General features: G+C 34.3%; 1 protein-coding gene across 1 annotated transcript in view; it reads right to left on the bottom strand.

Moving 5' to 3' along the window:
- KLHL32 (kelch like family member 32) overlaps positions 1-27,863 on the bottom strand; it is a 310,357-nt gene that overhangs the window by 84,903 nt on the left and 197,591 nt on the right. Inside the window, exon 6 of the mRNA XM_051996720.1 lies at positions 627-842. Coding sequence (XP_051852680.1) covers positions 627-842 — 216 coding nt within the window. The remainder of the gene's footprint in view (positions 1-626; positions 843-27,863) is intronic.

Here is a 27,863-nt window from a genome sequence, read left to right as displayed (position 1 = left end):
TTGTAGGAGAGAGGGATGACAAGGGAAGATGAGAGCAAAGGGGAAAACAGATGGAAAGAGATCAAGTAAGAAGGTGATTTCTTAGGCAACAATCAATGATGGAATAAAGTTAGAAGCTTTATATTCCATAAGAGTAGAGAAACTTCCCTAAAGGATCTTTCACATATGGACCAAATAGTTCTCCAATGGAAGCTGTATTTTTGCAATACATAAAAGGCCCTTTCAGAATTTTGTACTTGAGGCCTATGTTACTGTTTGTTTCATAAAAGCCAAATCAATCTATTTTTCTCACATTTAAACTATTTTCACCATGAAATATTTAATAATGTTACTGCCTCCTAGCATTTGAAATCATATATATTTGGTTACAGGAAAGCCCCAAGGAAATTTTATCTGTGACTTTAAATGTGAATTGAGAACCCAATACCTTAAGATCAAGTCCTTTCCAATCATCTGGCAAGTCAAGAGAATATTCTGTTTGAAAATTCACCTGAGAAAAAAGGGTTCATACACTTTCTTGACCCCTTAGTGTTTAATCATTTACTATCTCACAGCACCAGGATTCAAGCAAAAGGAGCATTTCTAGATTTCTACCACACATTCTGCTGAAAAGGAAACTTCCTTACCTGCCAGATTTGCTCTTCACTTAGGGACGTCAACTGGTCACTCTTTAGGACCTCTTGAAGCAGGCAATAAGGAAGTGTTAGAACTTCTTCAGGGTGACTCTTCAAGAGTTCAGAGAGGTGTTTCACTAAAAAATCGATCACTGCCTTCTCCAGCAAAGTGAGATTAAAGAGGTCAGCAAGTCTGTACAGATCCAAGTAATTAAAGCTATTTAATTCCTAAGTGAATAAAGAAAAAAAAAGCTTTTCAGAAATAATGCAGAATCCAAGAGAAAAGTCAAAGGATATTCAGTTCAAATCATCAGGGACTGTGTGACATGCACTGCAAAAATCCTACTGCATACCATTTTTCATTTGGAAACTTTCTCAATTAGAATGCTTTAGGCAAGGGTCTATGTTCTTAGATGACAATTTCTGCCATTTTGCATACCTTAAAAATAAGAACTTCAAACACTTTGTTAAGGAGATGGAAAGTAGTTTCTAGTTTAGTGATCCAATTGAAATGCTATTTGCAATTTTCTAAAAATGCTTCTTAGGAAAAAGAAATAGTGATCTTTTTACATTCACTATATCTCATACCCCAAGGATCCAATTTTTCTCTTACAGCTAAAAGAGGGATGCAGAATCAGATGACACATACATCAGAAGACAGAATGACACTTGAAACTTTTTTTTTCAAAACTCTACTTTAAATGAATCAAGATTTTGATGAAATTAACACATTACTCTTAAAGTAGTACAGTTTCAGGTCTTTTTGCAGATTTCATACAAATTATCAGCTGTCTATCTCTACCAAGTTTATTCCTAATCTATTCAAAGTAGACAAAAGTGATTCTGTGTTTTAAATGCTCCCAAAACAAGATTTTTCCAGTTTTATTCAGTAGCCTATTGTACTGTCTAATCATCCTTATAAGTCTAACAGCTTTTCTTTTTGTCCAGTTAAATTCTCTTAAACATGTTGGGAGGAAGGGAGAGAATTGTTTTCTGCATGGATAGATGATTTGCTCTATGACTCCCTTTATTGTATCTGATGACAAGTCTAGGATTTATTTTCCTCATCCAAAGCTAACACATGCTATCATATGCCTTCATATGTCATTGCTTCCCCTAACTCAGGTACCTAGGACCACAAACATGGATGCTGAGATGCTAAAAATGAGCTGTTTTCTAGCATCTCTGCTGAACATTGCTGCATACTTAGGCCCATCCTGGTCTACTGGGTATTCCTTAAGTGATGACATTGATGTTCATTTATCCCATGATATTCTTTATCCTTTCTCATTTCTACCTCTTAGAATTCATAGCTCCCTTCAAGGCTGAGTTTAAGGGTCATCTCTTAAAATAGACTTTTACTGATTCCCCTATTTTGTTAGTATATTCTCTTCAGTACCCAAACCAGTTGAAATTTTTATATATTTTGCATTCATTCATTTATGTGCTTGTTTTTTCTCCAAACAGAATATAAGCTCCTTCAAAACAGGTGCTCTATCATTTATATTTTTATATCTCTAGTGCCTAGAGTATAGCTTTTAATAAGTGCTTGTTGAAAAGCTATCCCCCAATAGATACATGGCCAAAAAATAGGAACAGATAACTCTCAAAAAGAAGCACAACCTCTTAGTTATATGGAAAATATTTCTAAATCACCAATTACAGAAATTCATATTAAAACAAAGAACTGGGAATCATAGGGATGCCTATCAGTTAAGGAAGGCCTGAATAAGTTGTGGTATATAATCATGATAAAATACTATGTGAAATGATGAGCTCGCTGATTTTAGAAAAACTTGGATAAACTTGCATGAAATAGTGAAGAGCAAAATGAGTAGAATCAAGAGAAAGTTGTATACAGTAACATCAATATTGTTTTAAGAACAATTTTGAGCAACTAAGTAATTTTGAACATTATAAATATCCAAATTAACTACAAAGGACATATGAAGGAAGAAGCTATCTGCATCTAGAGAAAGAACTCATAAATAGAAATATGTATAGCATGATTTTACATACACATACACAGACACACAGACATACATATTTGTGTCTAATGATAGCCATCTCCAGGATGGGAAGTAGAGAAAAGAAAAAAAAGCAAAAAAAAAAAAATGTACGTGATAACTATTACATATTTAAAAGAAACAGCAAGTCATAATAGATTTGCAGTTTCATGGGCAATCATCTTTTTATTATATTACATTATAGAAATGCTTGTTTTATTCCATATTTAAAATAAAATAAAATAAAACAAACATATCTCTAAAGTTTCACATCATGACCTGCAAAAATTGACAAAGAAAATAAAATGAAAATAGTCAGTATTGAAGGGACTGGGGAAAGTCAGGCACAGACTTTCTTTTTGTGGAACTATGAATTGATTCAGCCATTCCAGAAAACAATTTTGAATTAGGCTAAAAAATAAAGTGACTAAAATTTCTATATTCTTTAACTTATAGATTCTACTATTTTAATAGAGACAAAAGACAATAAAACAGGTCCTAAAATCATCAAAATAGTCTTTTTATGGCAACAACAACAACAAAAAAAACTAGATACAAAGTAGATACAATTTGTTAGGGAATGGCTAAACAAATTAGCATATATAAATATAATAAAATATGTCATAATATGCAGAATTCAGAGAAATATGGTGAGATTTACATGAACTGATACAAAGGAAAGTAAGCAAATCCAGGTAAATATTATGCAAAATGACAATAGTAATGTGAATGAAAAGAAAAAAAAACAAATCTTAACACTGAAAGTTTAATGACTAAGCTCACCTTCAAAGAAAAGATAAAAAAAAGTCCCCCCTTCTTATGAGTGTGGAACATTTCATATATTGTCAGATTCGTTTGATATATGAATTAATTTTGCTAAACTGCCTTTTCTCTCTTTTAAAAATTTCTTTATTACAAGAAGTAGCTTGTAAATGTACTCAGAAAAAAAGATACAGTAAAAATGTAAAATGTAAAAAAAGATATCCATAAAATTAAAGATTAATAAAAATTTTAAATCAAAAAACTTTTTAAAAATAATTGACATCTGGGCTGTCTTTAGACCTTTCCTTTAAGGCTCTGGAAGTTCATAAACCCCCATAATTGTAGTAAAACCAGACTTTAACATAGACTCCATCCGGATGAGTTGGCCACATAGCCCAAATGACCAACATGCATTTACCTAAAAGACCATTTGAAGGAGACCTCTCCTCTCACAAGACTAATGCCCACATGGAGATCAGAAGTAGTACAATGATATTCTCAAGGTCTCTCTGAAAAATGTTAGTATCTATTTTGAGACATGAGAAATCCTCATATTGGATCACGCAGCATAGTGTGCCCAAATCAAAGAAGGTACTGTGCTCTATGAGCAAAGAATAATCAAAACAGTACAAAGGAAATATGAGATGGGCAACCTAGGACATCTCTAACCCAAATGCTCAAAGGACTTCCCATGTCCAACCTGTGGTGGATTCTTCCAAGCTCATAATGGACTGAAGAACCATAGACAAACACACTGTACTCTTTGGGTATGAAGGACCATTTTTCAGCCTTTAGGACAAAAACACAGCACAGCTTTTTAGATTTTCCTTCTTCTGAAAAATTTCTTAAAGCTAATGCTTATGAGTTTTATAATTCCAGTTTTAAATTTCCTAAACACCTGAAAATTCATGCATAAAATGATTGATTTAAGTATAAGTGTAAAACACATTATTCCTCATTCTGACTTTCTAGAAATCTAGAACTCTATTTAAGCAATTTCCCCCAAATTTCTATTCCCCATTCTGGCTTTAAAAGTATTTGAATAATGCTTGACATGGTCTATGAAATATAGAAATAGATGACTGAGAAAAATTTAAGGGCAGGTCTCTTATGTCATAGCTTAAGTCCTATTCTTTTAGTGATACATGACATTTCTTTACAGGAGCCAAGACAGATGGCAGAATATTGCTTATAAAATCCCTCTTTGCCCATGTTTTCAAATGGGAACCTGCTCTTGTCTGTAAAAATCTAAGTTGAGCCAGATTGCTAAGTTTCTTCCCCACTTAACAATTCTACAATTCTCCTGTGGTCTTATTTTATGTCAATCTGTCCAAAGATTGTGGCCTCCCATTTACAGCTTTTATCAAAGACATGTTGAAATTCTTACCATTAGGGATCAGGTCCTCCGAGAAATATCTTAAGTAGCCTTCCAAATATGATTTTTTGGACTATGAACAGTATGTTTAAAAAAGCAAGCATGAGAACAGCAGTTCCCATAATTGGAAATATATATGTGGCTGAATAAAGAACCAGATCCTGTAAGTTAGTAAGTAACTCCCTGCATGTAAGTTGCTGCAAGAACTACCTTAACTCTTTCAGGTCTCTAGTGTGCCATTAAAAAAGACTGGATCCTTCATCTACCCCATGGAACCCTAGAGGTTTGAGAGTGTTAGTACTGTCAAAAGTGCAAGGCTTATACTCAAAGAGTAGCCTACTTATCTGATGGTCTGGTTCAGTAATTCTTAGAAATATAATTACCAACAGAAGCTTAAATAATCTTACCTGCAAGGGAAACTGAAACTAGGGTAGTTAGTTTTTTTTTCCTAATTATTCCCACACTTTTAAAAATGTACATAAAACTACACTTAGGGACTCAGTTTTCTATATCAAAAATTAACTGTGTTCACATGTTCATTTTTCTATGCTGGATGCTATAAACTATGATCTGTTACTATTAAGCAGATCCCTGCTTAATGCTAACCATTTAATGCAAAGAACACAAATGGATACATTATAAATGACTGATTTTTATTTTACTTTATTTTATTCTACTGAATCTTTTTTTTTTTTTTTTTTTTTACTGAGGGAATTGGGGTTAAGTGACTTGTCCAAAGTCACACAGCTAGGACATGTTAAGTGTCTAAGATCAAATTTGAACTCAGCTCTTCCTGACTTTAGGGCTGGTGCTCTATCCATTGCACACCTAGCCACCCCTACTGAATGTCTTTTTAAAAACTTTTTTAAATACCCTGTCTGATAGATGTACTTGAAATATAACAATATAATGTCCCTGCTTTGAGTTTTCATATTCTGTTTGTTTTTTTTTAGTTTTCTGAGTTTTCTCCCAAAGCATAATCTAAAAATGCATTCTCAGCTTCTTTTAGGAGTAAATAAATGAAGGAAAGGTATTGCGTTATTGTAGAGTGGAATGAACCCTATAAAGAGTGTTAAAGGACCAAGGTTTGAATCTTGACTGCTATGTATTGGTAACCTGGGCCTCATCTATTAAATGAGGGGATTAAACCAGACAACCATTAAGGTTCCTTTCAGCTCTATGTTTATTATGCCAGGATAAAACAATATAATAAATTGATATGTATTTTTGTATATATAAAAACACTTGGATTCTACTCTAAGCAAACCAGATTATTAAACTTAGTAATTTAGATTTTGCCAAATTTCATATATTTATTTATTTGCTGGGGCAATTGAGGTTAAGTGACTTGCCCAGGATCACACAGCTAAGAAGTGTTAAGTGTATGAGACCAGATTTGAACTCAAGTTCTCCTGACTTCAGGGCTGGTGCTCTATTTAGTATGCCACCTAGCTGCTCCTGTTAAATTTAATTTTAAAAATTACAAATTGCTAAATTAAACACTTGGCAGTTAATTGCAGATTTGTTTTTTGGGGGGACTGTTTTTTTTTTTAATTTTCCCCCTCTGTTTAAAATCAAAATTGTATAAAATCCAATAAGTTCTTCAGGTATATTTTTGGTTTCTTAACACTTGGTTTTTACTACAATTACTATGAAAGGGGAAATAGTGCTATGTACTAAAAATAACATTAGATTTAAAATCCGAAAACCTTGGTTTCTTTTGAACAATTGTAGGATTATGGACACATTCTCTAACTTAACTTTCTCATTTATGCAATGGGAATAATACACAAAACTACAACTGACCCAAGAGACCTCTCTAAGTCAAATTCAGAATTAGTATCCCTTCCACTGAACCATATCTCTTGGCTTATATCTTTATTAACTATTGCACAGAGTCTTTGTGAGGAAAATTCTTTGTAAATTCTCAAACATTATATACATGTGAGTGATTATAATGATGTTTAACACTTAATTAAATCATAAGAGAGGAGAATTAGGGAAGAAGGGGAGGAGTTTTTTAAAAAATTCTTTCAGTGTTTTCATTATGACAAGTTACATAATGTTTGCTACAAAGGGAGGAATAAAATGCCTGTACTTCAATTCAATTAAACCATCAAACATTCTATTTTTAATACCCATGACATACAAGACACTGTGCTAGGTACTGGGGATACATAAATAAGCTTGGTCTCAATTAGTATGAATAATGAATTCCCTTCAAAATGGTCACATGTATTCAAATTTGCAATATTCAAAGTTGTAATTATATAAAGCATGGCAAGAAATGCACAAGGGAAATATGCAGTATGAATTCAAGTATAGTGACCTCAGAAAGTCATTTTCGCACTAATCAGGACCTGCAGACTAAAAAGGAAATATGTGATGGGAAGGAATGATCAACAAAGTATAAACAAAGTATGAAAATTTGAATAGGGAGAAAAGAATCACTTTTAGCTTGGAAGATTAGATCACAGGATCACAGATTTATTGTTGATTTGTAGATTTACATCTAAATTTTATTTATTCTCATTTTACAGGTAATAAAACTGAGGTCGATTATAGATTTACATCTAAATTTTATTCTCATTTTACAGATAATAAAACTGAGGTCAAAAGAGGTGAAATAAATGCCTTGTTTAAGCTTACACTGGTAGTAAACAGCAAAGTTAAGATTCATCCTCGAATCTCTGGACTTTATATTAACTATTCCTTCCAGAGAAGCCCATTGCCTCAGGAAAAGTTTGATAGAGAAGATGGCACCTAATTTTGTCTCAGAAGGGGACATTTTCACCAGGATAAAGGAGGAGGAAGCAGTGTGTAGTCAAGCAGTACTGTAACAACAAATGCTGCACCCGGTTACAGATGAGAGTCTTTGCCTAAAGAAACACCTGGGAGCAAGGCTGAAATAAATTGCAGTTTAACATCCCCACCAATGTCTTTGAAGGCCAAAAAGAAGTCTTTGTGACAAAGAAAGAAAAGGACTAATGCATTAAAAGGCAAGGAATAACAAACACTAGCTGTTATTAACACTTAAAACCAGTTGAATGTGGATATTAGCCTTTGGCTCCTAGAAACTAAACTGCAAATATGGAGCTCAGAAAATGAAAGAGAAGTGGGTGATCTGCCTGGATGCAAGCTACCTTTTAACTGCATTGCCTGGGATGCTTCGCTCTGCACTCAATGGATAAGGCTAAGGAATGGATGGCCACGTCTAAAGCGGTGGGATTCTGAACTGTGCACCGTCTCTCTTGGTTTATCACTTACAAAATAGGATTTAAAAAGCAAATCATAAGCCAGGGCTGCATCCAACACCATGGCCTGACAGTCTGTGATGACATTAACCAGGTAGGTCTGTCTCACTCCTAAATATTATTATTCTCATTTTATAGAGAGGTTGGGTGACATGCCCATGATCACACAGTAAGTGTCAGAGCACAGACCCACATGAAAGAGCCTCTTTTCCAGAAAATGACTTGACATTCTGGCCCGATATTAAAATGGGAATTTCTATCCAATTGGTTGAAGATACTAGCAGACACCCCAGAGTGCCACAGTTTTACTATCATAAAGGATGCATTACAGTCCACAGGGAGTCACTTTTTCAATCCAATAGGCAGTCATTTATTTCCTCCATCAAATGAGAACTTGGAGCTATATGGGTTTGATGATACCTTTTTAAAAGGTGAATTTTGACCTAAATACAAGAGAGTCTCATCACCTCCCCTATGTTCTTAGCCTTCCAAACTCAGATAGTAGTCTCCAACAAAGATTACAGCTCAGCAGCAAGAGCTGAGCCTTTGGAGTAAAAGTGAAGGCAAAATTCTCAAAAAGTTCTTTTTCTGTCATGTCTCCACTCAACCCAAAATTCTTTTTTTTTTTAACAGAATTATCATGCATACTTCTTGCTAGGAAAAATGTTTTAAACTATTTTTATTTTGTCTTTGATTTTAGTGTCATTTGGCTTCATTCTTCTTCTATTCCCATCCCTCCAAATATCCCTCATTTGTTCCTTATAGTGTGGTTGGCAAGTTAAGAAATGCAAAATGTGTACTCCATGTCTCATAACTTGATGCAAGTTTTCCATGCGCAAAAAAATTCAGTCCTAAGTATTCTTCAACTTCAGTTTCTCTTGTGTGGCTTTTCTTCTCTTAATAAAGTTACTAGAGGGATTGGCATTTTCAAGAAAGCACTTTATAAGCACTTTAAAGAAAGTTAAGGCTATTGTAACTAGATGAGATCCATTCCTATTTTAAGTAACTTTGCCACGAAGACTTTCTGATTGCTACAGATCTGTCAATAGGGCCAAGGAATGAAAGCAAGAGAAGTCAGGGAACAGGAACTGATTAGGTTCTTCTCAATCTGTCTTCTCAATCAATACGCAATTGACTTAAATGCCTACTATGTGCCAAACACTGTGCTAAGTGATACATATACAAAAAAAGAAACAAAAAGTAGTCCCTGGTCTCAAGGAGCTTACAATCTAACAAAGGAAGGCACATTTCAAGCAATTATATACAGATCAAGCTATAGAAATAGGAAATAATGAAGAGAAAAGGCTTCCACACTTCCATAACTGATGGAGACATAAAGGAGAAACAGAAATATCCATAGATATCTCCCTGGAAAAAATACTCAGCTTATTCACTCTTCTGAACTATTCAGGAAGTCCCATTAAAGCTTAACAACTGAAACAGACTATTATCTTATGCAGTACAATTATTGTCAATAAGTTATCCTGAAAATCTTCCCAACAGATATCCTGCTTTATCTTCACATCAATGCTAAATTTTAACAAGAAATAAAATAGAGATGTGTTCTAATGCTCAGGAGAAGTATATAAACTGCTTCATTTTTTAAAAGTCTATTTTCAAAACATACGCATAGATAGTTTTCAACATTCACCCTTGTAAAATCTTGAGTTCCACTTTTTTTTCCTCTATCCCTTTCCTTCCTTTCCTCCCCTAGATGGCAAGTAATCTATGAATAAACTTTAAATACTTTATTTACTTTATTTTTAATTTTTAAAATTTAAATACTTTTATTTATTTTAAATCCTTATTTGTCACTTCTGAGTCCTAGTTTTGATGATTTTAGTAACTCATGAAATGCTTCTTTTAAATTCAAAACTGAATTTCTATTAAAATCACAACCAATACTTCAAAAATAATAATAGTTCCTTCCCTTATAAAAAAGCTTACAATCTTACTGGGGATAAAATATACATGTACACAATACAGATCAAGACACTGCTCTAAGAAAACTTGACACACATTTTCCACTTGGGGCAGGATAGAGGGGTGGGAAGTGCTGGAAATTAGGAGAAGCTACTTGGAAGAGGTGGTACCTGAACTGGGTCTTGAGGGAAGTGAAGGATTTCAATAGTCAAGGCTGAGAATTCACTCCAGATCTGTGTAAGAGCATGGGGTTAGCAGAGTGTAGGACAAGATGGCACTCAGTACTCTCCAATGGATCTGTGACTTCCTTGGCTCAGGTAAGCATTATCTCTAGCTTTGCAGACAGCAACCCATCTAAGTGACTGCCAGTCCTGAATGGCTCTTGTTCATATTCTGTTATAAATTCATCACAATGGATCCCGATGGGCTGGGAGCCTTTCTCATTTTCTTTTTGCATATCAAAAATACTAGTGGAGTATGGGGACTGGTTGACACTTATCCTTGCTCTAGCCATGGAATCAAACTATCTTCTTTCTTAACTAATCTATTTCTTTGATGACACCATTTATAATATTTCTTTTTGTAATTCTTTATTTATGTAGACTGTTCATGCCTATGACTAATTAACTAATAAATCAAATATTTATTCAGTATCATCTAAGTAACGGGCAATGTGCTAGGTTTTGGAGATAGAAAAGCAAAAACTAAACAAATCATTCCCCCAAGAAGCTTGCATTCTAACAGGAAGATACCATGTAGCTATATAGAAAACAAAAACAAAGGCAAGACTGCCTGGGGAAGCACTAGATGGCGGAAGAACCAAGAAAGGGCTTATATACAAAGGAAAAAGAAGAAGTGAGTCTTGGAGGAAGGTAGGGATTCTAAGAAATTGGAAGGGGACCCATTTCAGAAATGAGAGACAATGTAAAAGTAGGGAAAAGGCAGATGGAGCATCAGATATGATCAACAGAAAGCACATCAACATGTCTGGATCATATAGAGTATGAAGAGAATAATATGTAAGGAGGCTGGAAAGATAGGATGTAGTTAAAGATTGGAAAGCTTTAAATACCAAATACAAGCATTCCTATTTATCCTAGAGTAATAGGGAGACACTTGAATTTACTGATGTGAGCAGATGATGACCTGATTAGCAACCATACTTTTAGAAAAATCATTTTGGTGTCTGAAGGTGAATTGATGGATAAAGAGAACTGAGGCAAACTGAACAATGAGGAGGCTAGTTGAATATTTCAGAGAAGATGGCCATGTATAAAAAGAACCTGTAGGACCTAGTCAGGCTGTCGAGTTAAAAAATATATATAGAGAAAAGCGGAGAGGGTCTAGACAGAGTCTTATGAGACAGACACTATTAAAAGATATGACATGGATGATGGTCTAACAGAGACTTAGTGGTCATATAGGTTGGAAGAGAACCAAGAGAGAGCAATGTCACAAAAACTCAAAGAGATGAGCTTGTCCAAGAAGAAAAGGATTCTTTGGAGTAAGTAATGTTTCTTCTATGACATGTAGCCATATAATACCATCTGAAAAATATAGAAATTTTACATTGTTTTTTTATTCAGGAGAAGCTAAGGGGGGAGATGTAATATGTGAGAAGAGCTATTAAAATAACTTAGACAAAAAAGCTCAATCTTCTACTGTTTACTTATGGTCTCATTTCATTGTCTATTTGCAGTGTCTGTCCAAGATAAATTGATATTCATATTGTATTTTAGAATTAGGCAAGGAAACAAATTCTGATTACCTTTAGTTTTAGTAAAACTTTACTTAGTTTCTTTAGTTAAATTAAATATAACTTACAAGGTATAGGAATAGGGACAGAGATGAAATTATGTTACCTTATCAGTAATTGGAAAGTCAGAGTTAGTTAAGAGTCATTATAGGAGATAAAATGTTTTAAGACTTCCAAAATAAAGTCTTCATTTAGTTTCAACTTACAAAATGTGTATATGCAAATATCAATGCATACATACATATAAACAGATACATATGCATAAACTAATGGCTCAAGTTTACCATAATTTTCTTAGGCTAACAGAATGGCAAAAAAAAATTCTGATTTCCTTTTTTTTTTTTTCTTACTGAGACTACAGATGAACACGCTGCCCAGAATATAATTATTTAATAAATTTTCCATCTTTTTGTTTAGCTAGCTGTCTAGCTACACTGGTATGGATTATGTTTTGCTGGAATAATATATCTAGTTCATTATTCTACTTAAGATGTAGCGCCCATTATAAAAATGGTTAGTAAACTCCTGAGGCAGGAAGCATCAAGTTTAATCAACTTCAAGTCCAGCAATCTTTCCATGAGGATACTTAGTGTTTCATTATAACTTTCCACCTTTTATACAAGGTCACTTAGAGTACTTCTTCACTTAGTAACCTCCCAAAAAACTAATGTGAAACCTTAAGCACCCGCTCCTGTGGCCACAAGCCACTCACTGTCATATACAAACTATAGTACAGAGCCCCATTAATTATAATCAGATCTCAGTGAAATATCCTGGGTCACTACAGCATCATTCGTCAAAAACAATGATGTAGCCACTCCTTCGGGATACTTCCATTCCAGTAAGAACTAAAAGGCACGTCTTCAAATTTCCATTATTCTTATTATAGAATTCTCAAATGTCTTGACATGAAACAAAATTTTCTTGGGAAATTTCAGAATCAAGCAATTCTGATTATACTTGACATTAATTAAATTAGTTAATTTAGTTCATTTAAATTAAACCTATAACAGGATAGGAATAAGGATAACAAAATCATTTAACCTCATCGATAATTGGAAAGTCAGAGTAAGTTAGTTAAGGGGCCTGCTAGCAGATACAGACCTCCAAAATGGAAGGAAGTCTTCATTTAGTTTAAACTTACAAGTCATGCTTGCTTAATTCCTGGCTCCATTATCCACTCTATAATTATAATACTGCACCGACTCTACAGAAAACCACCTTGTTCCCAGGAGAGGATTCTTCCTCTGCTTCCAGCCTTTATGAGCTGTATTCCTTGTCGAAGGTAATCTCCTTAAAGGTAGGTAGAGACTGTGGTTTTTGGTTGTATTTGTATCCTCCCCATTTTGCAGAGTGCATAAGCTTCAATCCTTTATCTATCCTTCTACTGAATAGGGTCTACAAACTATTTCTGAAAGGCTTCTCTGATTCTCAAAGATTTTTTTATTGCTTTACATTTGTCCCTTATTAGGGATATGTTTACAAATGTCCTACTTCTACTCTGTGGATAAATACATTTGTGTTCCTTCTCCTCCATTAGACTGTTAAGTTCATAAAGGTAAAAGATTCTTATCAGTGGCTTCCTGCGGTGTCCACTTTAGGGTTCTGCATGCAAGGGCACTCAGTAAATATTGTTGACTTATCAGGTGAAAATGAAAGGAAAAAAAAAGGACATTAAATATTTGAAGCTAATTTCTTTTTTTTCAACTCAGCAGCCAAAATACATTTAAAATTATTTGTTTCTATTGCATGCTCCTTCTTTGTGAATGTCTCATCCTTCTGTCTGGATTGTGGGCTGCTCAAGGGCAGAAACTGTGTTATTTTCACCTTTGCATGCCATGCATCTGGTAGCAGGCCTTACACAGAGTGGGGACTTAGTAAATGTTGAATTCAATTGAATAAATGTTTAACTACAAAAAAATCACATTCTAGTAGTGCTTAAAAATACTTCACCAAAGGCAGGCAAGGACATAGGTAACAGACGGATATATTTTAAGAACCATGCATGCATTACTACTTACAGTGTACTCCTAGTTCCTATTCTCCATATTATAAATAGCAGAAAAGGCACAATGAAAACTAAAGGGGGAAAACTGGCATTTCTTTATGACCTTATTTGAAAGATAAACTCCTTGGGGAAATACAATTTATTCAGATTATCAAGACCCTGCTGTGCAAATCTACAGTCTGGGAGCACACTACAGAGATCAAAAAATATTTACTTTATTCTGTTGGGTATAAAAGCTTTTAATGAATGCATAATTAAGACCAAAAAAAAGTGTATACAGCTTTAGAAATTCCACTGCTGAGCCAAGCCATTAATATCCAAGGCATCATACCCAGTTGCGACTCCACCTGCTTCCTATTTGGATTACAACATAGTTATAAATCAAGGTATTATGTGACTACCCAACCAGGCGCCATAGAAAAGGATTGTGTGGCAAGACTTCCCTCTTGTCTCAGAAAATTCAAATAAACAATAGAGAAGCTAAAAACAACATACAAATAAATAATGGCAAAGGGCTGGAATTCTGAGGTCCAATGAAACAAATGAAATTATCATGTTCTAAAAAGCAGCAAATTATGTTATACAAGAAGAGAAATCCGATAGATTAATTTTCCTCTTAGTTTAGTAGTTATAAAAGACATCATGGTTCAAGGCTAATAATATAAACACTAGATATGGATTAAGAGGAATATAAACAATTTATATATCTAAGTTGGCAAAAGAAGTTCTGTGATATACATGCATGAAACACATAATATATACTGCCAGACAATTTTCACAGATCTAATATAACTATGTATGTTAGATATGGCTTGTGGAAAATGCACAACACCATAAATTAATATATTTTTATAAATATGTATATGGTACAACTTGATTAAACTAATATAAAATATTAGCAGTGACTCACAAAACCTAAAACGAAAAATACAGCATGTTCTCATTCTTTGGAGCCTTTGAAGGTATTTAAATACATTTGTGTTTTATAACAGAAGGTTTCCACAATTAGGTTACTCGTGCATTTTCATAATCAATTGTATGCATAATATCTGAGGATCATGAATAATTTTAAATATGTTTTGGTTGCCAGGTCTCCTGAAATCTATAAATCCAATAGGCAATAAACACACACATAGCCCACATCCACTAATACTATCAGTTTGATACACTAGGCTCTATAAAATACTAAATGCTGTTCAAAAATTAACTTTACCATAGTGCTTCATAGTAGACAAAAATCAGATTGTGGAAAACAAATATAAGATAGAAATGTATTGTGTTTTTTATTGAAAATTCACCTTTATGGTACTTTTCAAATATTTTAAAAATCCAATTTCAAGAACTACAGAGTTGTTACAAGGCCATGGCAAATAAAGCTATTATAAAACTACAAAAATTGTAGGAGAATGTTGAAATAATCAGTATTACTAATTGTTTATGTAGTTCTAATTAAGAAGTTGATTTTTGAAAACATGCCTAATTTTGTTGTGCTTTCATTAGTTTAGTTTCTATACTTTTTTTATAATATGTTCCATTGTGCATCTGTTGATATAGATACACATATCCATACATATATAGGTCATATAAAGGACCTTGAATTGAAATCCTTGACCTACAAATTTATGTCTATGTTACACTGAACAAATCACTTTAACTTCTCGAGATCCTAGTTTCTCCAATTGAAGAAATGAAAGAGTTGGATTTGATGACTACGAAGTTTGGCTCTAAACCTATGATCCCATCATTCTTTGATGTACTATAACTTTCGATGAAAATCTAAACCAATAGTGATATATTTTTTTCCTGATCTGATTGTTTTTTCTTTGGGAAATATTTAGGTGTTAATTGAGTCAGAAAGCATTTTAAAGAACTTACTAAATGTCAGAAACTATGCTAAGTGTCAAACACAGTGTTAAATAAGTTGGAGGTGCAAAGGAAGGCAAAATACAGTTGCTGCTTTGACAGAGTTCAAAGTCTAATAGGAAAAAAAACTACATGCATGTGTGTATATATGTGTATATGTGTGTGTATGTATGCATGGATATATGTGTATATGTATGTGTGTGTGTGTATGCATGGGTATATACATTATTCAGCCATGTCCCACTCTATAGGGGCCATATTTATATGGGGTTTTAATGAAAAAGATACTGAAGTGGTTTACCATTTTCTTTTCTAGTAGATTAAGGCAAACAGATTTTGTCACTTGCCCAAGGTCACACACTAGTACATGTATGAAGCTATATTTGAACTTGGGTCTTTCTGACTCCAAGCCCAGAGCTCTGTTCACTTACTCACCTGGGTGCCTCTTAGCAAATAGAGATTAAGTAATTTGCCCAAAGTAACCCCACAGCTAGTTAGTATCTGAGGCTATGTATGCATGTATATATGTATTTGTGTAATATATATAAATATATACTTGTGTGCACATAAAATACATGTGCACATTGTAGTGTATATGTATATGTGTATATACATATAGACTATATAAAAATATATATGCATATACAATAAATTGGAGATAAAATGGGGGATAATTGAGTACAAATACATATGCAAACCATGAAATGTCATATTTGAAGAACAGCAAAGAACCCATTTCCACTGGATTTCAAAGTACATGGAGGGAAGTTAGATGTAAGAAGTCTGGACAAGTAGGTGAGTGAAGGTTAAGAGGATAAAAAGCCAACAAGATTTTATATCTGATTCTAGAAGCAGTAGGGAGCCACTGGAATTCACTGAATTGGGAACATGGTCAGATCTATACTTTAGGCAGATCAATTTGACAGCCATGAATGAAAAATATACAAGCTTGATATCTGACAAAAATACAGACTATCATAACTGTTTAAATAAAATAAGTAGCAAATAAAGAAAGACAACTATGTCTCTGTTACTTTATCACAAAAGTTTTGTTTATGATTTTAACAAGCAGGTATTTTAGGAGAAAGAAGGTGGATATAGAGATAGTGGCTAATGTAAAATTTGCTTAGTATGTATATTCTTACTGGAGGATGAATGGATTATTTTTAAAGGGACTGTAGCTGCCCCCCTGAGTTAATGATGCATATAAGTAACCATTTTAAACTCCTATTGAATCTTCCATCTTGCTCTCCAGAAAGAAAAGCAGAATTCAATTGTTCTATTAGAGGGCATTTTTGCTCCAGTTCAGATTGGACTAGATGGCCTTTGATGTTTCTTCCAATCTGGAGATCTTGTGATTCTCTTCCAAAGTTATGAGAGGCTTCTCTATTCACTAGTGTATGAACTACGTAATAGAACCCAGAATTCTGTTAGAATTAATGGTTTTCACACAAATTTAAGCAAATCAATGTGTGTGTGTGTTTTTTTTTAAAACACAAAACAACATTTAACTGAAGCATAAATAAGCTGATAAAAGAAATTCATGTCTAACTAGTGGCCAGTCTGGACTCATAGGCTGTTCCAAAATAAAGTGAGACTTTGTTCTTAGTTTGGGTAAAAGTTCGAGGTCAAAAGAACAGCACTCTTCTCCATTTTCAGAATTGTCTTTCTTTAAGTCAATCCTTATCTTCTTATGCATGTCACTTTGGAAGATTATTTCTTTTAATACCAAGGAGAAATGAGTTTAAAATTAGTATATTTGTTTCACTTACACATTTATCCAACATTTAACCAGAAATCAATGTAAACATATGCAGAATTCAGCCAGTTTTCAATATATGCTACTCTTTTGAGAAAAATGTAAAAAATGTTATGTGGTCTCAGAACAGCATTCTAGAGTGTCAAGGATCAAAGATCAAAAACTTGTCCCACCATTAAGGACGTCAGGAATATTTCTTAGCCCGAAGAAAAGTGCAGATCTAAGACCAGGAACTAACCAATCCCCATAATCTGGAAGTGAATAATCATCTTTGCTATTTTTTTGGCAGCTATCAATAGAAATAGGAATTTTATACAAACTTGCCACTTCTCCCTGGGGGAAAAATAGGAAAATTGTCAGGGTGAAGGCAGTATTTACTTCCTAAGGAGAAGTCAAATACAATGCCATGATTTCTCCTATTTCCTCTTCTGACTTGACACCAATTCTATTCTCAAGATGGAGGAAGAATGCTCTATAAAAAGATGGTACTTTTATTTTTTTCCTAGAGGAAAAATAAAAAGAATAAATAACTTCCATTATTTACTCCCTCTGTGTTTCAGTCTGCCAGTCAAAAAACATTTATTAAATCCCCCCATGTTCCAAGCACTGTGCTAAGGTTTGGGGATATATGATAGAATAAAAGACAGTTCCTACTCTCACCAAGCTAACATTCTAATGGGGGAAAAATATAATAAGAATTATGTTAAACAAGGGAAGATAGACAGTTCAATAGATAGAATTCCAGACCTGGAGTTAAGAAGACTCATCCCGCTGAGTTCTAATCTGTCCTCAGACACTTGTTAATTATGAGACCCTGGGCAAGTCACTTAATCCTGTTTGTCTCAGTTTCCTCATCTGTAAAATGAGCTGGAGAAGGAAATGGCAAACCTTTCCAGTATCTTTGCCAAGAAAACCCTAAATGGGGTCACAAAGAGTCAGAAACAACTGAAAAAAATAACTGAACTGAATGTACGAACAAGATAATTACAATTTAAATTGGAAAAAATCAACAGGGGAAAGGTCATAGGATCAAGGGAGATTGGGGAAGACTTTCTGAAGAACATAGCTGTGTTTGTTCATTTGCATTTACAAGGTCCAGAAAGAACTTGGGACACTCAGGCACAAGTAAAAAGGGAGAGCATTCCAAATATGGCCACCTCACAGCCCTGAAAGCAAATTGGCAATTTGGCAAGAGACTGGATACAGGGGAGTTGGTTTGAAAGACAATGATGAGACTACAATAACACACAGGTTGCAACCATTGGTGATGGAGAAGAACAAGCACCCTTGTGAGTAAGAGGGAAGTTAGGGAGAAGGTAGCATTAGGGAGAAAGATAATGAATTCAGTTATGGAAATGTTGAGTTTAAAATATCTCTGGGAAATCCTTTTTAATTTACCCAATAAGTAGTAGAAGATACAAAACTGAAGTTAAGGAGAAACTTTCAGGATGGATAAACAGACCTTTAAATCATTAGCACAAAAAAGGAAACTGAGTGAATGCCCATATTTAGAGAATGGCTGAATAAGTTATGGTATATGAATATTATGGAATATTATTATTTATCAGCAGGATGATTTCCTGAAGAGACTTGATGAAATGATAAGTGAAATGAGCAGAGAACCAGGAGATCATTGTACATGGCAACAAGATTATACAATGCTCAATTCTGATGGATGTGGCTCTTTCCAACAATGAGCTGATTCAATGCAGTTACATTGATCTTGTGATGAAAAGAGCCATCTACACCTCGAGAGAGATCTGTGGGAAATGAGTGTAAATCACAACATAGAATTTTCATTCTTTTTGTTGTTGTTTGTTTGTATGTTATTTTCTTTTTCTTTTTTTCCTTTTTGATTTGATTTTTTTCATGCAGCAAGATAATTGTTTAAATATGTATGCATATATTAGATTTAACATATATATATATATATATATATTTACCATATTTAACATATATTGGATTACTTTATATCTAGGGGAAGGCATAGGGAGAAGGGGGAATTGGAACACAAGGTTTCGCAAGAGTCAATGTTGAAAAATTATCAATGCATATCTTTTGAAAATTAAAAAGTTTTAATAAAAAAAGAAAAAAAAACTCATTAGCACAGAGACAATAATAAAATCCATAGGAGCTGATGAGATTCCCAAGTGAAATAGTATAGTGGAAGAAGAGAAAGGAGCTTAAGACTGAGATATGGACAACCAGTTGACATGGGCTGGATGAAGATCTATCAAAGGAGACTGAGAAGGCATCAGACAGGTAGGAGGAAAACTGGGGGAAGGGAGAGTGACAAAGACCTAGAGACAATAGTGTCAAGGGAAAGAGTGATTGACTATGTCAAGAAAGAAAGGATGGAAACTGAGAAATACCATTAGAGTTGACAAATATAAATGGCCACTTTAGAGAAGAAGTCAGATTGTAAAGAGGAAAAAAGAGAGTGAGAGAAAGGGAATTTACCTATTGTATATGACTTTCTCAAGTTTAGTCACAAAAGGGAGGAGAGATATAGACAAAAGACAGTAGGGATGGATAGACCAAGTGAAGGTTTTCTGAAAATAAGAGACATGTGCTTATTTACATGAAGTAAGGAAACAGTCAATAGACAGAGATATTGAAGATGAGTAAGAGGAGAATGAGAACTTGGAAAATATGCTAGAGAAAGTTAGATGGAAAGGGATCGTCCCATTCCCATCCCGAAGTGTTTACCTTGTCCAGAAGAAGGCCCAACTCTTTATGTTAGATTACGAAAGCAAAGACAATAGCATCAGGGTAGGTGAGCAGAAGAGGAAGGGAGAAAATGTTGCTAAAGGGAATGCATATTAAATGACCTTGCTTTTGTTTTTGTTTTTTTTTCCAGAGAAATATGAGGCAAAGTTCTCACTTAGTGAGTGAGATTGGAGAGAGAAGTCTGAGGAAATATGAAAAAGTTTGGAAAAGCTACTGTGGTCATTGGGATAGTAAGTCAATTAGGGAAATAAAAGGATGTTTTGCTGCAGTTGGGGACCCCAGTTGAGATTTTTGTATTTATATCTATATTGAGCTATCTCTATATCTAGATAGATAGATACAGATAAATATTTATATCTGTAAATATACTGACTCTGTATGGTTTTGTTATTTTCTCCAGCTTCATTCCATAGCAGTTAAGTAGGAAAGAAGGCAGAAGATGGTAAGAATAACACAAGGCTGAGTATTGGAAGGTCAAGACTGATGGTAAAGGAGGGGCAGTGGATAGACCTGAGTTCAAATCTGCTCTTAGACACTTAACACTTCCTAGTGATGTGACTTTGGGCAAGTCATTTAACCCCAACTGCCTCAGCAAAAAAAAGAAAAAAAAAAAAGATTGGTAGCAAAAGGACAAGAGACTGGATTAATAAGGAAAGTACAGAATTAAATCTGTTTCACTAAAGGTTAAAGATAGAGTAAAGGGAATAACATAACCAACATAGGGGTGATGGTTGGGGAGGATGAAGAACAGGACCCAGGATTGCAAACCAAAGAAAGACTTGGAATGACAATAGATTATAATCAAATAAATGAATTTCAGAGGTCATGAATGTGAAAATGGAAGAATGGTGGCTGATAGCAAAATCATGCAGATCTTTTCTTGTGTGTTGTAGAGGTGAAGGAATTGAGCCACATGAAATGAGTAAGATGAGGAATTGTGAAGTTAGAATCTCTGAGAGATCATCAATATGTATGTTGAAATCATCTTTAATAATATTAGGGCAAGAATTGGGAAGGAGAAAAAGAGTGTGATATAGAGGAACTGAACTTATTGAAGAAAGAATGGAGATGTCTTAGAGGTCCACAAAGAACAGCTTCTACAATTCTGATTAGGTGGGAGATAAGGACTGAGTAAACTCTACAGGAGGAGAGTTTACAGAGTAATAGTGGTAGACAGTGAGTTGAGAAAGACAATAGGAAGAATACAGTTTTCACATTCTTTCACCTCAACCAATGAGTTGGGGGAATGAATAAAAGTACAACAAATGCTGGAAAGGGAGGTTCTGTCCTCAGCATGGAGCCAGATCTCAGTAAAGCCAAAAGACATAAAAAGTGGCAAAAAAAACCCCCCAAAAACCCAACAACAATTTAAGACAAAAATTTTGTTTTGTTTTGGTGGTGGTGGTAGTTGTTGTTTTACCTAAGGATCAAATATTCTAGAGAGCACAGTAGAAGATGGTAGAGATAGAGTGGAACATGGGCAAGAGAGAATTGGATTAAAGGGAAAGGGAGTAAAACAGTAGGCTGCAGGAGATGGAGTTTGAATAATGATAGATGGAAATTCAAAAGCACCAAAATTAGGAGGGCGTGACCAGATGTGAGTTCATTTATCATTAAAAAGGAATTAAGGGGATTCTCAGCATCATTTGTGGCTCACCTTCAAGGTGCTGTCCTCCCTGGATATTAGGCAGCTCAAGTGATAGGACCAAAAGTAACTAATAGAATACTTTTCTTCTTTCTTTGTAGCAGACCCAGACATGGGTTCATGATTTCAGGGGTCCTCAAACTTTTTAAATAGGGGGCCAGTTCACTGTCCCTCAGACTGTTGGAGGGCTGGACTATAGTAAAAACAAAAACTTTGTTTTGTGGGCCTTTAAATAAAGAAACTTCATAGCCCTGAGTGAGGGGGATAAACGTCCTCAGCTGATGCATCTGGCCCACGGGCCGTAGTTTGAGGACCTCTAAATAAACATGATATTATAAGCAAATTAGAAAAATATAAGATAATTTACCTCTAACATCTGTGAAGAAAGATTCATGTCCAAAGAAGAACTGGAATTCATAATTGAATACCAAATAGATAATTTTAATTAAATTAAGTTAAAAAGTTTTTGTACAAACAAAACTAATGCAGACAAGATCAGAAGGGAAGCATTAGGAAAACAGTTTTACATTTAAGAGTTCTGATAAAGGCCTCATTTCTAAAATATATAGAGAATTGACTTGAATGTATAAGAATCCAAGCCATTCTCCAACTGATAAATGTTCAAAGGATATGAACAGACAATTTTCATATTTCTAGTTATATGAAAAGGTGCTCCAAATCACTATGGATCAGAGAAATGCAAATTAAGACAATTTTGAGATACTACTTCACATCTCTCAGATTGGCTAAAATGACTGGAAAAGATAATACGGAATGTTGGAGGGGATGTGGGAAAACTGGGACACTGATACATTGTTGGAGGAATTGTCATCAGATCCAGCCATTCTGGAGAGCAATTTGGAACTATGCTCAAAAAGTTATCAAACTGTGCATACCCTTTGATCCAGAAGTGTTTCTATTGGGCTTATATCCCAAAGAAATATTAAAGGAGGGAAAGAGACCTGTATGTGCAAAAATGTTTGTGGCAGTCCTTTTTGTAGTGGCAAGAAACTAGAAACTGAATGGATGCCCATTGGTTGAAGAATGGCTAAATAAGTTATGGCATATGAATGTTATAGATTATTATTGTTCTATAACAATGAGCAGGATAATTTTATTTATTTTATTTTTTATTATAGCTTTTTATTTACAAAACATATGCATGGGTAATTTTTCAACATTGACCCTTGCAAAACCTTCTGTTCCAACTTTTCCCTTCCTCCCCCATCCCCTCCCCTAGATGGCAGGTAGTCCAACACATGTTAAATATTTTAAAGTATATGTTAAATACAATATATGTATCTTGCTGCATAAGAAACATCAGATCTATAAAGAAAGTAAAGAAAATCTGAAAGGGAAAACCTAAATGCAAACAAACAACCACAGAAAGAGTGGAAATGCTATGTTATAATACACACTCATTTCCCATAGTTTTTTTCTCTGGGTGTAGCTGATCCTCTTCATTACTGAACATTTGGAACTGGTTTGAATCAGCTCATTATTGAAGAAAGTGATGTAGCAAAATAATTTTAGAGAGGCCTAAAGAGACTTACAAGAACAGATGCTAAATGAAATGAGAAAAACCAGATCATTGTACATGGAAAGAACAAGATTATATGATGATCAATTCTGATGAATGTGACTCTTTCCAACAATGAGGTGATTCAGGCCAGTTCCAATGTTCTTGTGATGAAGAGAGCCATCTACACCCAGAGAGAGGACTATGGAAACTGAATGTGGATCACAACATAGCATTTTCACTCTATTTGATGTTATTCACTTGCATTTTGTTTGCATACTCATTTTCTTTCCTTTTTGATCTGATTTTTCTTGTGCAACAAGAGAACTGTATAAATATGTTTACACATATTGGATTTAACATATATTTTAACATGTATAACATCTAGTGGATTATTTGCCATATAGGGGAAGGAATATGAGAAAGGGGATGTATTTAATTGTGAAATACAAGATTATGCAAGGACCAATATTGAAAAATTATCCATGCATATGTTTTGAAAATAAAAAGCTTTAAAAAATAAAATAAAATAAAATAAAATTTAGAAAAGAAAAAGCAATACTTGTTCACTAATAGAATGGAAAGCAGATAATTCCATTGACCCTTTATTCCTGAAGGAAATAGACATTCTAGGCTTAAAAAGTATCTTTCTATTTATTATGATCTAAATGTTGTGTTTGATTTTTGTTGTTGTTGTTTTTTTAATTTGCACACACTCCAAATATTAGAAATGTAATTATAAAAGGTTTTGAGATGTATTTCCTACTCATTCTGGTCACTAATACTGATTTTTGTTTAATTTCTAGAAATTTGGGATTATTAGAACATTAGAAAATAAGCAGAAATACTCTAGCAAACAGCTTAGACCAGAGATGCTGACATTAAATTGTCTTAAGATTCTGGAGCTATAAGGAACTTCAGACATGATCTAGTCCAGATCCTTCAATCTGTAGCTAAAGAACCTGAATTAGAGGAAGGGTTAAGTGATCTGCCAAGCTATGATTTGAAGCCAGGTCCTTGGATTTTAGAGCCAATACTTGTTCCACAATGTCACATTACTTCCAGTAAGGTCTCTTACCCATTTTATCCCCAGGATCACGTGGAATTAAAGAAAATATAACACATTTCTTAATTATCCTCTTTATCATCCACAGCAAAATCTAAAATTCCCAAATGATTTCTTTCTGCTACCCAGAAGACTTAGGGGCCACTTTATTTCATCAGTTAGTTTGTGTTTAGGGAACATTAATATTAGTCTAAAAAAAACATAATCTGGATAATAAAAGCTGCCAAAATACCATACAGTGCAGTTCAATGCCAAATATAAGTGATGCATCTCAGGTTTTTTTTTTTTTAATATCATCCATGCCAGTTAGTCACCTAATCTTGTTGATTAGTGCAAATAATCAGTAGTTGACTATAATTAATTTCACCTGCAACATTTCCAAGAGATTTTTTTCCTCCTTTTTCCCTCCCCTTTTCTGAACCTTTTTCACTGATCAAGGCAATTCTATAAATGATTAAAACTATTTCTATATTTTCCCATATATTATATGAGTAGCTCATGAATCTGATTTTATTCTGTGATCCTTGGAAGATCACCACCATCATCACTTTTTAGCACTTCCCCTTTACCTCCCATGCCATCTTAGGAGCATTTGTGCTGGCAACTATGTAATGGAACATATGTCATGTATTTTATTGTGGGTATATTAAATATACATGATGGTGTAATCATTTGTCTTCTCTTATGTGAAAGCATGAAATAGCTCAGTGTTAGATAAAACAAGAATGAGTTATAACTCTTCTTCTCACCCTGAAGATAAATGATTCTATTCAGAGTAACTAGTATGTATTATATATTTAGGATATACTGTTAAATTAAAAATTAAAAGAATAATAATGCCTTATATAGAAAAGATAACCTCTTATAAGTGATTTCAGTATTACTTTGTTAAAAAGTAATGATAACCTATTATAACAGCATAAAATATATAACATATTCAATAACCAATGCACCCATCAAAGAAAAATGGAAAATTTTCAATCTACCACTCTAAACTTATTCAGCAGGAAAGACTACTGGAACTAGATTATTAACATTTTTTCCTACTATGATCTAAACTCATGATCCAAAACTTTGATCATCATAGAACTAACCTTTAATAATTTTCCGCATCTGCAAAGCATTTCAAGGATCCAATGGCTCCCAAGCCTGTAACCAGAATATTTGTTTTCTTTGAAAAGGCATAGCTCATTCTCTGCTATGCAAAGATAGAATATATTTTTTAAATGCAGAATTCTCCTTCCCAGAACCTCCAAGAGAGAATAACATCCTTTGAATTTTTCTTTGTACTTTCATTGAAGACAGAAAAGATTAATTCCCACTTTAACCCATTTAGTGTAGAGCTAAATGAAAGACAAGGGATGACTAATGAGCATCAGTCACAGATTGAGACTTGAGTGATGGAATCTGGTTCAGCCTTCTTAGAACTCACATTACCTTTAGGTTTGTGGGCTTACGAATGATTTACACTCAGGAAAGTTTGGTCTGAGGCTTATGGTTCTTCCAAATATATAATCTTAAAAAAAAGGTAGCTTCTTCACTCTGAAAGAATGACCTTTCATTCTTTCAAACATAGGAAACAAAATAAATGGGGGAAAAAATCAAGCAAAGCTGCCCTTCTGTTTTCTTGAGTGTGATACAATGCCCATATATGTCTAGCACTTGTATTCCTTTTCTCATGTTACAGTCATAAGTCTCCTCTTTCAGGTCACGTCTTCCACATAAAAGTGCTAAACTAATGCCGCTTAATGACAAATTAATGTCCATGAATAAAAAATACACCTCTAATAGCATAGAGTAATTTGCCATTACAATATCATCATTGGACATGCCCCTGGTTTAATACGATGTATTTAATTCATAACCTAATGAGTGATATATAAAAAGAGGGAGATGAACCCTGCAATTACATTTATGTGAGTCTGTCACCTTATTTGTAAAACCTTAGAGTCATTTACATTCAAATTAGAACAAATGAGTGATTTCACAAAGTGTAGTGAAAAATGACCACTGCAGTCCAAGACAGGACTGTATTTCCTGTGAAAACATTAACAGTTTCCTATTATTTGTTAAAAATTACAATACATATTGCCCAGCGTTGTGTGAATAATGACTTTTTTACTGATTAGGTCAGAAGACTAGTATGTAGGAAAATAAATAATTTTTCTTTGCATTTTTCCTGATTTTTGCTTGAAGTCCTCCACTGACTTCTGGTGGACTCATACTGCCACCTGCTGCCCATGAGCAGCTACTGGCAGTTCCTTCCTCTAGAAGAAAGTTCATTTCTCCACTAAAAGGTCATCTTGACCTCTTCTCTCTCAGAACACTCAGTCTGTATGCCCAAACATGAACTATGATGCTAGACAGCCACAAAACTCAATATCGAACAACTATACTTTCCCTGGATGTATACAAAGATGGATGAAGGATAAGGGTTTTTGTCTGAAAGAGCTAATAACTATAAAATGACAGCTTCACAGCTCCTAGATTTGTCAGAAGCTAATTAAAGGAGGCCCATGTCACAACATGTGTAATCTAATTAACTTAGACGTCCATAAAGTACACATATTTCAAATCCTATGTTTGGAAAAACATACCATCCGCCCCTAACTCTGTACGGAATAAGACTAGCCTTCAATAAAACTATCAAGCACAGGATGATAAAATTTCTCTTTGGATACTGTATTTCCAGCTTCATACCAATGGTTGCCCTCCCTTAAAGCAATGGCATCAAATTAAAAAAGAAATGGGGGCCACTAATACATCTTTAAGGATCCCTGTGGGCCTCAGGTAGACTTAATTTTAAATTGTAAAATTATCTGTTTTATTATTGTTATTATTATTAAATTTTATTTGTTTTGTTAACTATTTCCCAATTATATTTTAATCTAATTTGGGCTGCACTCAGGAATGCTGCAGGCTGCATTGGATCTACAGCCAATATTGGACCCCTCTGGTCTAGAATGGGGGACTATTGCACAGCAGGGATCTTCCTTCGCTTATATCATGCGCACCAGAAATTTCCTCTTTCGTGCTCCTGTCTTTCAGAAGCCTGATAAGTGACTAATCAATCAAAAAAATAATTTATGGCAAAGAATGACACCTATTCTTTGATCCCTTCAGTTTTTAGTGAGTAAATTACTTCCTATGATTCAATGCCAATTCAATATGAAGTAGGGTTGGCCCTTTGCCTAGGAAAAGTAGCCGGACAGAATATGAATTGGAAGGCACTCACAGAGGCCCTGCCTGTCCCAACAATATCTCCCATGACTGGAAATTCTCCTTAGATATATAAATCCTTTATGTCAAGTAGCAGGTGGGGGTGCAATTGCAGTTAAGTGATCATTGCCAAGAGGCACATGATAAATGCTACCTGGGAAGAGGGGAGATCTAGAGATGTCTTCTAGCCTTCGCCCACTAGCCCAGATTAGTTCTGGAGACAAATATTCTGGCCATTAAGATATGGGAGATGGGCAGGTTAAGTCTTAATGAGATGGTTGAAAAAAGAACTAAGTCCTGAGTATCAAAGGGAAACAGATGCTGTTTCTAGAAGGAAAGACCCTCTAAATGGGGACTCAAGGAA

This window comes from Antechinus flavipes, chromosome 4, assembly GCF_016432865.1.
Source record: "Antechinus flavipes isolate AdamAnt ecotype Samford, QLD, Australia chromosome 4, AdamAnt_v2, whole genome shotgun sequence".
Classification (NCBI taxonomy): domain Eukaryota; kingdom Metazoa; phylum Chordata; class Mammalia; order Dasyuromorphia; family Dasyuridae; genus Antechinus; species Antechinus flavipes.
The sequence above is the reverse complement of the archived record's forward strand: the minus strand, read 5'-3'. Positions and strand labels throughout refer to the sequence as shown.